At 37.9% G+C, this 14,244-nt stretch overlaps 1 protein-coding gene across 3 annotated transcripts; it reads left to right on the top strand.

Annotated features, from left to right (window-relative positions):
- The first annotated feature begins 2,804 nt into the window (after nucleotides 1-2,804).
- On the top strand, nucleotides 2,805-5,223 carry LOC129768149 (uncharacterized). 3 transcript variants are annotated; one of them, XM_055769601.1, is made up of 7 exons: nucleotides 2,805-2,940; nucleotides 2,994-3,101; nucleotides 3,206-3,329; nucleotides 3,396-3,947; nucleotides 4,005-4,256; nucleotides 4,316-4,459; nucleotides 4,510-5,223. In XM_055769601.1, the coding sequence occupies exons 2-7, from the start codon at nucleotides 3,040-3,042 to the stop codon at nucleotides 4,660-4,662; spliced, it is 1,287 nt and encodes a 428-aa protein (XP_055625576.1). In that variant the 5' UTR covers nucleotides 2,805-2,940; nucleotides 2,994-3,039; the 3' UTR covers nucleotides 4,663-5,223. The 3 variants fall into 3 exon arrangements, with proteins under 3 accessions (XP_055625576.1, XP_055625575.1, XP_055625574.1); XM_055769600.1 differs by having other exon boundaries at nucleotides 3,191-3,329; XM_055769599.1 differs by having other exon boundaries at nucleotides 2,905-2,940; nucleotides 2,994-3,329.
- The last annotated feature ends 9,021 nt before the right edge of the window (nucleotides 5,224-14,244 follow it).

Here is a 14,244-nt window from a genome sequence, read left to right as displayed (position 1 = left end):
ACCTTAGGCCAGAAGGGGATCCATCAGGAGGAGAGTGATGCCACGGTTCACACACACATACACGCGCGGAACTCTCGTTGCTATCATGTAGCCATGTACAGCGGTAAAATAGGTCTGTACAGGTACATCGATTGTACCGAGTTGCTTGCATGGTTCTAGCGCTGTACATGGTGACAGATGTACAATTTTAGAAATACAACTCTAGTACAGCTGTATGTCTGTCATAAGTATTCTCTTTCTAATCACAATTCTAATATTATATCAAATTAAATTTGTTTTTCGGCATTGATATTTGCAATAACCGTGAAGTTAGCTTTGTTTACAAACTCAAAAATTTGACATTTCTCTTCGACAATTTTTCTCGAAATCTAGTACGCTGAATATAATAACTCGAAAAAGATACATAATACTAAAATCAAATCGATTCGAGTTTGAATTATCTCGAAACGAGTTACTCGTTCTGAAATGCGCAATGTCACCCCAGGCCTGTCCAATTAGCTATATGTCCAACGAGGAATAATTTAGTGTATACATATGTTTTTGACGTAGGACTACGTCCAACCGGAAGATATAGGGGGTGAAATGGAAATCTAGGCACTGAACAAGTAGGAAAAAATGCAAGATTTGGAACGCTTATAACTCGAGCATTTCTCAATAGATCGCAAAGGTTTTTGCATCAATTGATAGGAAATATATCTACGCATCTATCATAACGAATAATATTTAATTTTTCTTGAGATAAATAATTGAATAATTGTGAAATATCAAGCATTGTCCAAATGCACTATGAGCCCATTTTTGATTGGTCCATTTTGTGCTCCTCAAATCGTACCGACCAAAACGGGCAACCAGAGAAGCAGCGAAATAGAATGAAGCACGATTGGAAAGGAAAAAGAAAAAACAGGAAGTGGGTTATATCTATGGTATAACCGCAAGGGTGACGTAGGACTATCGTTGATTTAGAGATCATTTGTTTGAAGTTGAATCTGAATTCATTCTGAATGAATGAATATTTGGAGAACTTCGAAAACGAGAGCGTTATGTTGGAGGCACAAGGTTTTATGCATCCAATATTGGATACGGAAATATCCTACTGATGGGGAAGAATAATCTTCAGAAGCTATCCTGTTAATTGCGATTGATTGAAAAATCACAAAACCAAATGTATTTGGTCACAGTGTTACATGGATAGAAAACATTAAAATAAACTCTTTCACATGAATGTAATTTTAAATTCCCAGAGAAACTGGCAGATTATTTTCAGTAACGATTAGATATTTCCACATTTTCCTCGATACTGGAAGCCCACCAGTGGTTAATGCTAACTCGATAACCATCTGTTAATAGCACTTGATTGTTAATAGCGCGTGTATGTGTGTGTAGCGATGTCTTCCCAGGGAACCGTTTGTGACATCACTCTCCTCCTGATAGATTCCCTTCTGGCCTAGGGTGCACAAACAGGCTCTTGGTGACACCGTTCATCAGCGCTTTCATGATAAATAAAGAGCTTCGCCGCAACAGCGACAACATGCTCCAATCGCTGTTCAATTAGAACTGAGTGGATTTCCGAGCGCCGCTCGCTTATATACCGATTGGTGATTTCAATAGCCTGTTTTGAAAGCAATTTTAAGACTATTGAAACAAGTTTTTGGATCAAAAAGTAACAAGTATATAACGCGTAGACATTTTATCTTTCGAATGAAGTGTTTATCATACCATTTCGTTCAGTTGTTTAGGAGCTATTAACGCTCAAAATCTCGGTCTCTGGCGTAACGCTTTCGTTTTCGAAACTTTGATTTTACACCCCGGTATAGAAATGAAAGACGTAGTCCTACGTCAAAAATCGAGGGCGTTCGAAATGTTTTTTTTTTCAAAACCACGAGTACTAAGTTTTCTAAATTGGAACCATTCCATAAAACACGGCGCTTATCAGGGCCATTAAACCTTTCAAAAAAGAGTTTACGAAATACAGTTCAATGCTTTCTAAAATAATATCCAAAATAATAATAAAACACAAATTGATTTTTTCATCATTTGTTTGCCAGGATCTGATGAGTATGTGAATTTGGCAGTTGTTCTGAGCTTATTGATAGTTGGGGACTTTCCTGATTATTCAATTTTCACCAATCCTTAAATTGTTTCCAGATTGAAAGTACAGTAATTTACAATTAGTTCGACATTTAGCTAATTGGACGGACATGCAATGCGACATATTTAGTTGGGCATTTTTGTAAACATAGAGATCCAAATTATGACCCCACATTGAAAGTAGACACTGTACCACTGTCATCGCAAATGTTCAATTACAGGTTAAAATCGCCTCCAATGCGACACTGAGTGGTGCTTCGGCACGTCGCATTGAATGTAACTTACTGTACAACATGTCACAAGCTGGATGGGAAGAAATTTTCCAGCTGTGAAAGCTGTGGCGAGTGGCAAACGCAATAGCTAAACAGGAAGGTGCAACCGAACAAGATGGGGATATCGAGTGATAACAAAAACACAACACCAAAGGTTCTTTTCAGAACCACCAACATGTTCATGAAGAGTAAACAGTAAACTAATCCATTTTTCAGATGGATATGTAGATATTCACGTAGGAGAAGAAAATAAAACAATATATTTTTAATATATATTTAACAAAAGCTGTCCCCTTTGTATAGTCCTACGTCACTCCGGTTATGTCCCCGACATTACCCACCCGTCTTTTTGAATCAGTACACAGAAGTAGCACCCTGTTATTTTGGAGTGTGTTGATATTTTCAACCAGTGGCACGTGTTGTTATTGTTTGGATATTGACAGATTTTGTTATTGATAGTGACTGTTTACATACAGCTTCTTGAAAATTGATGTTCTTGAGCAGAACATTAAATTGTAAATTTTGTAAAATTTTCCATGTAAACATGGAAAATGTTCTCATCGATGACTTGCCTGAAGAGGTGCTGTTCCATCAAGGTTCCGAAACGATGACTACATTCTCTGTTATTCCCAGATACTTCCGCTCATATTCAACAATCTAGCGTTGAGGGATCTGAAAAATGTATCCCTTGTATGCAGGATATGGTCACACGTTGCCTTCTCAGGTCGATTCCTTAACAAGGTAATTCTCAAGTTGGATTTTCGAGACGAGACGCAGAGCCACTTCAAACAGTACCTGCTGCGGAGTACACGAACTTATCGTCATGTCAGTTTTTATTACCGTAGCGATCAGCTAGTGATAGATATATTATTGACGGTGATTAGGAAACTCGAGAATTCTATCATCACAGTGAAGATTTGTCCCAATTATTTTATCATGTTACATGACTTACGTCAGATTTTGGGACTGGTGAGTTTGGATAGCTTTGTTTTTAGGTTGCTGCTGATCTGATTCTCATTTGTTTGTGCTTCATAGGTACCTAATCTGGAAAATCTTTACATTGTGTCTCGAATTTGCCCAGAGCTCGGTGGGCGAGAAATTATGGAGCCATTTCCGGTGCTACGAAGGCTCAAACATCTGTACCTGGAGAATGATGGCGGTCTACAGCTGGATGAAATTGATTTCCGTGATTTAACTCCGAACATCGTCAGCCTGGATATGGATTGTGACTCGGAAAGAGCGCTGGCTGTGTACAAACATTTTAGCCTGCAGCTCCGCGAGATTGCCGTTTTCTTCAAGAGAGATGACTTCTTCCTTCCGTTTTGTGACCTGCGGTTCGCCGAATTGGAAGTGCTAGATTTTCACAGCGATGATCAACAATTTGATGTCCCATACGCGGTACAAACGATTTGTAACTTCTTCCGGCGGATGCCCAAACTACAGAAGCTCACATTGCGATGCAAAGTGAACGAACAAGTTCTTGCGGCAATAACCACGAGTTGTCCAGAATTGACGACGTTGTATTTGAAAGGGGATAACCTGGAGGACACATCTTTCCGACATTTGAGCCATTTGAAAAAGTTGAATGTGAGAAAGTTATGGAATGTGAAAATTCAAAACGACAGCCCTTATTTTCCGTTCTAGAGTCTTAGAATCGAAGGCTGGATTCGATGTGACATTCTGCACACTTGCAACCCTCTTCCATCTCTACACAACATATATCTGCACTCTATGCTTATCGATGACACGCAAGGATTTTTCGGGCTGCTTAAGGATTTTGCGCCCAATCTCCGAACACTGGAGGCTATCGAATCGGACATCGATGACGAATGTTTGAAGCATATTAGTTGTAACATTACGACGCTTCAAACTTTGGTGCTGGATTTTTGCCCTAATGTAAGCAGACTTCGAGCAACGATTTGTGGAAACTATTATCAACTCATTTCATTCAACAGATCACCGATGAGGCCTTCTGTTTTTTGGATCGTCTCGAACAGCTGCGCGTCTTGAAGCTAGGCTATTTGGATATTCCACAGACTCTTTTCGAAATAATACCGGAAAACTCAATCCGCCATTTCTCACTGTATCGCTGTGATAAAGTAAGCTCAAGTTTCCAGAATAAATTTAAATTTAATAATACTTTTTATAGATTGATGACACAGCGCTGCCGATGGTAGCGGAGAAATTCCCCAAACTGTGTTACCTGGAGATTGCCAGCTGTCACAAGATAACGCTCGAAGGCGTTGAGAAGATACGCGAGCTAATGCCCAATACGAATGTAGAGAGTTTTCTACTTTTCTAGCTAAACGGGAAAACCACAACAAAATACTATACGCTACTATTTGGTCGTATTCAGTGCAAACTGCAACGATTTTACGACGAACGAGATGAAATCGATGGCTGACTATTCCTTTTTTTAGTAAATACACCTCTAACTATGACCACTAGACCACATTGACGCCGTGTAAATGAATGCACACTAGCTCTTAATCAAGTCAATAATGTAAATCTAACCTGATGTATAGTTTAAGCTTTAATCATGAGCCAGTTGTAAGAAACATCGCTTACCAAAGACAGTGAGAAGATGAACGTTTCTGTTTCTGTCACAGTAAATCTTCTGAAGATACTTTCATTGTTGTCTGCCATCCATGGTCGAACTCCGTTTCTTTTCCCGAATATTTTCCATGTTTTGTTCGAAATTAGATCTGAAGTTTTAGCCCTCGTTTTGATAATGTTAATGTTAGTTACCTTCATTAACCCACTATTTGCAGCAAATAAACGATAGAATTCTGAATAGAAGTATCGGAATAAAAAAAAGTGTCTCGCCAAGGAAACATCTGAAATTTTCGATCGTAGATTGTGACATTAAAGATAAGTAATTCCGAATGCCTATGGCTTCAGGTACTCTGCCGCTAACGGAGCCTGTAGAGCATCTGGGCGCCCCCTACAGTACCTTCTGCCCTTAATGCATTAATAGACTGCCTAAACATACCCTTTTGAACGGGTATACGGTACTGTATTTTCGTCCTTTTTTGATTATCCCGTCTTTTTTGTGTTTTTGTGTATTTGGAGTATAAAGGTAAAATATTTATTTTTTTGTTATTATTTTTAACTAGTTCACCCGACGAACTTCGTCCCACCCAAAATAGATTTTTTGATTTGAATACATAAACATCCACGTTTTCTTTCTAAGTGAACGTTAGTGAGTCTAATCACTGAACTCTTCATTGATGGATTACCCTTTGACCCTTTACAATTTCTATTTATTATAAATTGTCTAGTACTTCTACAAAAATTCGTCCTTATGATATAAAATTATTTTCAGACACAATTATCGTTCAAGATTCTTCAAACATTTGGAAATAACATGTTTCTCCGTTGCATGGAATACATGTTTGATACAGAGAGTATTACAAAATAAAGACAGCTCAAATCGGACCATTCCTTCCTCGGGTTTAGGGCACACCAACACATTTGGCCTTCCATTTTTGTTTATATAGATAGAAGATATAGGAATGCGTTATTCCGTCTGAAAATCTTTTTCCACTTTCGAACGAAAATCTATTTCGTTAGCGCCAACATCAAATGGACTAACAACGCTTAGCTAATTGTAGAACATATGGGAATTCAATTTTCCGATTTTTATCTCTGCTATATTGATCTACGGGAAGAGACGAATACAACGAAATATAGATAACTCAAATTGAACCATTCCTTCCTCGGGTTTTGCGCTTACCAACACATTTGGCCTTACATTTTTATTAATAGACTAGCTGACCCGGCAAAATTCGTCCCGCCCAAAATTTGTTTTTTGTTATCAATACCTTTAAACATTCACGATTTCTTACTATGAGCAAGTTCATAGGTCCAATCGCAGAACTGTTCATTGATTGATCTTCTAATCGACCCCGTTGAATTTACCTTTTACTATAAAATTCCTAGTATTTCTAACAAAACTCATCATTAAAATGTCAGATTTTTTTCAAACACAATTCTCGTTCAAGATTTTTCAACCACTTAAAAATAACATGGCCCTCCGTTACATGGAATAAATGTTTAATACAGAAAATATGATAGAATAAAGACAGCCCCAAATCGGACAATTTTTTCCTCGAGGTCTGCTCTTTTCAACACATCCGGCGATCTTTTTTTTTGGTATAGATAGAGAACCACCATAGAATCCTTTGTTACATCCTAAGATATGCCAAATTTTGTTTCATTTGCTTGATTAATTCCCGAGTAATGTAGAAATTTGTGTTTCATTAGTATGGCAGCCCCAAAAATCCCTACATACCAATTTTCATGTTGATCGGTTCAGTACTTTCCGAGTCCATAAGAATCAGACAGATATCCATTATATATATATATATATATATATATATATATATATATATATATATATATATATATATATATATATATATATATATATATATATATATATATATAAGTTAAAGAAGTTAGGCCTTTGGGAAGGTTTTTAAAAAATTATAAACGAACTACCTCACTTGAACATCGAATTATGACTGACTTTATTCCTTACTAATTAGCCTGAGCTGAGTTCCCTAACGCGGCGTACGGTTATGCTGATTCTCCAGTTTGGTTCCGGTGAGCTCGATCGTGGTGGACTTCGACCTGGCCAAAGCGCTGAGCCTTAGGATTGTGTATCGAACGATAGGTCGATGTTTCGATGGGTCGTTGGTATCGATGATGTTGACGGTGCAAATATTCAGGTCGATGCGCCGTCAATGATGATGCGCTGTTTGTTCATGTGTCGCCCGGAGAACTGATGCGTTAGCTCTATTGGAAGTGGGTCACCGCTGTTGTTCGGTGGTTAGTTGATCTGTTCGTGTAGTACATGGGGATGTGGGTGTTAACTACTCTCTCCCTAATGAAGATTCGTCTCGAATCTTAAGTTGTTTTCTTCGGAGGTACAATTCGATGAGGCTGCTAGAATTGAAACCGCTGTTGTTGATTGTTGCATAGATGAACTTCTGCGAGTATCGTTGAAGTTGTTTGTGCTGGGTTTTCTAGTGATTTGTCTTGTTGGGTTTGATCTGAGGAGAGGGAAGATGTCATGCTTTTTGTGTTAGCATAGGGTTTTACCTCTGTTGATACATTTCGTGGTGTGGTGTATACTCCAATATGTTTCTTCAGGCTCATGATTGCCAATCCTATGATCATGGCTGCGAGTGGAATCAGGAATCCAATCGTAGTATGTTGCAGTGTTATGTGGTCTCTTTGCAGTTTATGGATGTGGTCTCGGTTTTCAATTCTAAGCAGGTTTACTTGTTGCAGATCAGGTTGGTTGAAGATTACTGTTGGCTGAAAGTTCACTCCAATTGTTGAAATAGTTCTGATCTCGTGATGATTAATTGTCCTCTTGTCGTCGTATTTGCTTCCATTGATTGAAACAGAGCAGTTTGGATATTTGATCAGTAGAGTTCCCGTTATCTGTCTCGATTTGATGTTGCAATTTGAATCCAGAAGAACGGATTTATCAGCGTTTCTCACGATCAGCGTGTGGTCGTCGATAGGCTTAATGTCCATTCCGATGCGATGTTCCTCGTAGGGGCAAGATGCGTTGATTCCTCTTAATGCGTTGTCGATACAACCGTCGCCTGTTAAATTCGTGAGCTCCTGTCTTTGGCAAATTCTATAATTTTCAACAATTGTACATTCGTTATTTATTCCTAGTGTCAGTGTTTTACTCAGAACAGCTGAGTTGTAGGGTGTCGATATAATTCTGTTTTTTCTTGGTAATGTTTCAAATCTAATATATTGGAACTTTTCTGACATAAATATTGGGATCTTGATCACAAATATTATTTTTGTACTTTCATGATGTGTTTCTATACTAAGAAATTCATAAATTTGGTCAATATTGTTAATGTGAATATTTTGTTCTTCTAACTTTTCTAGTACAAACTCTGTTTCATTATTGTTTAATATTGCCCTAGATAAAATCCCTATTTTCGATAGTTGTACAATTTCAAAAATGTCTCTTAGTTGGTTGTTTAGTAGATCTAGATTGAAAAATAGATCGTGAACTATTCCTTTTAAATGATTTTCATATTCTGTGTTTACGTTATTGGCAATTCTCGATATTCTTCTTAAAACCTCAATTTGGTTTTCATTTACGTGGCTAATTAAATTGTTAATTTTAGCTTCGAATTCCTGATTGATTCTGATTTGTCGGTTGTTGTTGTCAATAAGTGTGTTGGTTTTGGTTTTTGAATTTTCTATCGTTTGTCGGATTAATTGTAAATCGTCGTCGTCTAGATTGCCGGTCAATGATTTGATAAACGTTCCTAATGGGTTTAAGAGTCCTCGTTTCTGTCGGTGTATGGGTTTCAACTGTTTGTAATTGTCGGAAATTTGTTTCATCCTAATGTCCAATGTTTTAAGGTATGGTTTCGTGAAATTTTGTCGTTCGAACTGGTGTAACGTATACTGGAGGTTGGTGAAACTACTTTCGAACTTTTCCAAATCCACGATGTGGAGATGGAAATGTTGAGATGTGATAATCTTCGCTTCTCTCTCGCTAAATGCTATTATTCCATCATGTCGTGAGAGGTCTGTTATCGTCACTTCTGCTGTAACATCAAGGGCTAATCTGGAATAGAGAAATATGTGAGTACTACTTTGGGTTTCGAGACGTCATTTTCTTTGACGTCTTATTTTTGTTTTATGTATCGTTCTTCCATTCTGATCTTGGAAGGTTTTTGTGTTATCTCTTGCGATTTGATATCGTTTATACTTATCCTTTGTTTTACTTTTGACCCCTTGGCGCGCGACGTATACAGTTTCGTCCACTTCCAGTGATGGGTCAGCTTCCTTGTTTTTGTTGTGGTGCTGTAAATCTTGTTTTTGTTTTTTAATGAGAGCTAATGTTGCTTCATTGTATATTTCATTCCTTTTCCTAACAATTTCTTCAATGTTACTCGGTCTCACCTCTCCCTCTTTTATTCCAAAGAATACTTCTTTGGGTCGCATCTTGGTTGAAGAGTGAATAGTGTCGTTATAAAGTGCTACAGTGACTCTAAACAACTCTTTCTTACTTAATCCCTCATGTTTCGATCTACAACAGCGAAACATTTCTGCAATTGTTGAGTGAAATCGTTCAACGATTCCATTCACTTCGCTTTTATTAGATGGTGTGAAATATGTTTCAATTCCTAGTTCTTCTAACATGCCTCTTACTTCAACAGACTTTAGTGCTGGTTCATTGTCACTGACCAAAAGTCTGGGTATCCCATATGTTGAGAAGAATTTTGTCAGTCCTGAACGGACGTCAGGAATCGATCTCGATTTAATTGGAAAAAGCATTCCGAACTTCGATAATTTGTCTACCACGGATATGAACGTGTTTGGTTGACATATGAATATATCAACATGAACTATGTCTAGCGGCTTTTTAGGTATTGGAGTTTGGGCTAGGTTCAATTTATAAGGATGTCGCTCATATTTAGCAGTTTTACACGTATTGCACAATGTGACGTGTGTTCTAACTTTCCTTTTCATGTTCGGGAAGTAGAATTTCTGGCTGATAGCCATCAGATTTTCTTCGATGCCTCTGTGAGCTCTTGTATGTGTTGTATTTATGACTTCATTCTGTTCTTCTTCAGTTTTTAAGTCAATTAAGAACTTTTGTGAAATAACTACTTTAAACGTTTTGACGCGAGAAAAATAGTTTTTATACACAATTTGAAGGGTGTTGATGAGATTTTCTGGGCAGTAAATGCAATTTACTCTTTTAGGATCCATGAATTCTTTGAATATTCTTAGTAATATTGGTACACCAAAATTCACTTTTGTAAACGTGTGTCTTAGGACTTTGGGAAAAACTTGTTTTCCGGTGGTCTCACTCTCAGTTCCATCTATTTTCAAAATGATCTGATTGGAAAAAGTGTTTACCGGTTTTTCGGTACATGCGATAAATTCCGAGTCATCGGTGTCTGCCGAATGTTGCGTAGCAGCGTCTGATGAAGAATCATTTTGTTCTTCATTCAGATTTAAATTTTGGGGAATTCTAGAGAGGCCATCGGCAACGACATTTTGTTTTCCGGCACGATATCTTATATCGTAGGAATAGTCCATTAAAGCAATCATCCATCTGGCAATTTTACTTGATGGATCTTTCAAGTTCACGGCGCAAGTAAGCGGCTTGTGATCTGTGTATAAAATGAATTTATTTCCGAAAAGGTACGGTCGGAAATATTTGGTTGCCCAATAAATAGCTAGTAACTCCTTCTCAATAGTGGAGTACTTTTCTTCGGTTTGACTGAGTGTTCTCGATGCAAAAGCAACAGGTTTATCTCTTCCGATTGGACCTTGTGAGAGAACAGCTCCTATTGCGTATTTGGATGCATCTGTTGTCAATATGAAGGTTTTTTCGAAATCTGGGTGTATTAGAATAGCGCTGCTAGAAAGTATCTGTTTGCACTTGTTGAATGCTTTTAGAAATTCTGGAGTATGTTCTACTTTCTCATTTTTTCGAAGACATTGTGTTAGCGGTTTCGTTATCCGGCTGAAATCCTTTATGAATTTTCTATAGTATCCCAGTGTTCCTAAGAAGGATTTAATGTCCTTCTCGGTTTTGGGAATTGGCCAATTTTGGATAACTTCAATTTTTTCTGGGTTTGGTTTTACACCTTCTTCATTCACCACGTGACCGAGGAAGGAGACCTCTTTCTTCAAAAATTCACTTTTGTCGAGCTGTATTTTTAAGTTGGCTTTTTTAAGAGCAGCGAAAATTTTATTTAAGTTGTTGCAGTGTTCTTGTAAACTGCTGCTGAATACAATGATATCGTCCATATACACTAGGCAGATAAATCCGGCTAGGCCTACCAGCACAGCATTCATTGTTCTCTGAAATGTTGCCGGGGCGTTTTTCAGCCCGAATGGCATTCTTAGATATTCGTAGTGATACTCTTGAGCGTTTTGTTGAGTTTGTTCAATATTTCTTAATTCCGTTATCCGTGCTGGTCTCGGTGGGACAGCAGGAAAGAATTGGCTTCTTGCATTATAATTATGCGGTGGTCTATTAACGTAATTTACATATTTAGAGCGAATGGATTTATCAGCATTCATTGGACTCGGTAATGCTTTCCGAAGTTGTCCATTGTTGGTATTATTGCCCTGAGGTGGAGCTGGAAAACGAGGCGTAAAGTTTGGTCTGGTTGGAATACTTTCATGCTGATATGATTGATATGGTTGACGGGGAATAAATGGTCGATGATTAAACATCGGTTGACGAGTTTGTAATTGAGGATAAAAATGTATTGGTTTGGGTAAACGTGGTGTTAAAGTCGGTTTACTTAAGCCCGTACGACTTTGATAGTTACGTTCTTCTACCGCAGCATCAAATGCTTGTTTTATATTTCTGGGTTGACGTGCACGCACGTTCCCTCCAATCGGCTCTTTCAGCCCTGCTAGGAAAACCTGTAGAGCATTTTCCTTATGCGTCGAGTTTCTATCATTTTTAATATTCTCTTCTCTTGGAGAAATATTAGTATTATTAATTAGTAAGGATAGAAGATTTTGTACTTGTCCAAAAAATTGTTCAACTGATCCGTTTTGCTGAAGTTGAAACAGCTCGCGGGTAAGTGTGACTGAGTCACGTTTATCATTATAATAAGCGATGAGATTTGCTTTAATCTCATCCCAGTTGAGAGAAGTTCCATAAGTTTCTAGGACTTGGTCCGCTTCATTAATTATTTTGCTTCTTATAGCTTGAAGCCAAATTTGCTCGAAAGGTGTATTTTTAATAGGTTCCATGAATGGCATAAAATGTTCGACGGACCTAATGAAACTATGCAACTTAACGGGATTGCCGTCGAATGGTTGCAGTTCTCTCACCGCTTGGGGTGTTTGGAGAGATTTCGTAATCTTTTCAGCCTGTTCGAATATTCTGTTTGTTTCTTCAATTCGATTCATGTTCTGTCTAGGGGGTAGTAAAGGATTCGGTTGAGGTGGAGGAGGAGGTATTGGGTTAGGAGAATTGTTCATTTCCGTGTTCATTTCTCGATTTCTTAAATTATAGGGATGGAAACGGTCCATCAAATCCTATATCTCGGGGGTGAAGAAATTTGATTAGTTTTTCTTTAGAATTTTCTTAAATCTAAACGCGATATTTTATATGGCGATTGTTTCTTACAATCTAAACGCGGCTGGCTACACACGGCGCAGATCTTAAATCTAAACGCGATATTTTATATGGCGATTGTTTCTTACAATCTAAACGCGGCTGGCTACACACGGCGCAGATATTCTCTCTGCTGTGTAGACACTGTGCTTTCGACCGGGGGAAATCTTATTGTACCGATCGCATCTACCACAGATATTCACTCTGCTATGCGATCAGTCTCCTACGCGGTGTGAGATTAGCACTTCACCGTTGGATGGTCTGATAAGAACTTTCCGCACTAGTGGAACTACAGATATGCTCTCTGTTTGTTACACACTAGTTACTCGCTACGCGAGGTGGTCTACTTGCACATACGTTTAATTTCTTTTGATAATGATATTATTAATATTTATGCAGATATCAATTCTGCCACATTGGGTGTTTTAACTTTAGTTATATAGAAGGTATAAGATAATAATTGTGGAGAATTACTTACATGGAGAATAAAACTAATATTCGCAGAGTGGTTCTTCCCGATAGCACCTTCATTGATTGATCTGATAAATTTCTTCTTTGAAACAAACATTAGTAATGTTCAAGTCTTTTTCGAAGCACACGTATTGTCTTTTGTATTTGGGCCTCTTTTTCTCGTTATTCAGTTAAACTTCACTTTGCACTAGATTATTTCTATTTTCTGTTAATCCGATATTGTTCTGCACTTAATCAATTCGATCACTATTTCATATCTATTTCGAAACACTTGAGCGGTAATCGCATCCTACCGACTGCGCCAGTTAAAGAAGTTATGCCTTTGGGAAGGTTTTTAAAAAATTATAAACGAACTACCTCACTTGAACATCGAATTATGACTGACTTTATTCCTTACTAATTAGCCTGAGCTGAGTTCCCTAACGCGGCGTACGGTTATGCTGATTCTCCAGTTTGGTTCCGGTGAGCTCGATCGTGGTGGACTTCGACCTGGCCAAAGCGCTGAGCCTTAGGATTGTGTATCGAACGATAGGTCGATGTTTCGATGGGTCGTTGGTATCGATGATGTTGACGGTGCAAATATTCAGGTCGATGCGCCGTCAATGATGATGCGCTGTTTGTTCATGTGTCGCCCGGAGAACTGATGCGTTAGCTCTATTGGAAGTGGGTCACCGCTGTTGTTCGGTGGTTAGTTGATCTGTTCGTGTAGTACATGGGGATGTGGGTGTTAACTTATATATATATATATATATATATATATATATATATATATATATATATATATATATAAGATATGGAAATGCGTTATTTCGCCTGAAAATCCATTTCCACTTACGAACAAAGATCAATTTCGATTTCGATATTCCGAAAATTTTCCGATTTTTCTCTCCACTATATTGATCTACGGGAACAGACAAATACAACAAAATACAGGAGGCTTAAATCGAATCATCCCTTCTTCGGGGTTTCCGCTTACCAACAGATTTTGCCTTACATTTTTATTTATATAGATAACACAATGTTGCCATTTTTTTTTTGTCATGAGCTCTACCTATGGTTTTTCATGGGCTTCGGCCCAAATCTGGATGTCCTTGAATTTGGGCCCTCATCATCCTAATGGAAAGCTATTTATCACTATTTTTGAAAAATCTTATTTGATTTCTTTACTTCATATAAATTATAATTCTAGGGTTTGGAGATACCTAATCTGATTACATCCATCTAAAGTTGTAGTTTTGGTCATCCGGAGACCGTACGAGTTATTCT

The sequence above is a fragment of the Toxorhynchites rutilus genome, chromosome 2 (assembly GCF_029784135.1).
Source record: "Toxorhynchites rutilus septentrionalis strain SRP chromosome 2, ASM2978413v1, whole genome shotgun sequence".
In the NCBI taxonomy this organism is placed as follows: Eukaryota; Metazoa; Arthropoda; class Insecta; order Diptera; family Culicidae; genus Toxorhynchites; species Toxorhynchites rutilus.
Note: the sequence above shows the minus strand (reverse complement) of the source record. Positions and strands in the feature narration are given on the sequence as shown.

Bases quoted from the DNA above. Each gene is read 5' to 3' on its own strand.
- LOC129768149 (XM_055769599.1), top strand. From the start codon at position 2,905: ATGGAAAATGTTCTCATCGATGACTTGCCTGAAGAG. The intron at 3,948-4,004 runs GTGAGAAAGTTA...TTTCCGTTCTAG, and splicing joins GCCATTTGAAAAAGTTGAAT to AGTCTTAGAATCGAAGGCTG. The intron at 4,257-4,315 runs GTAAGCAGACTT...TTCATTCAACAG, and splicing joins TGCTGGATTTTTGCCCTAAT to ATCACCGATGAGGCCTTCTG.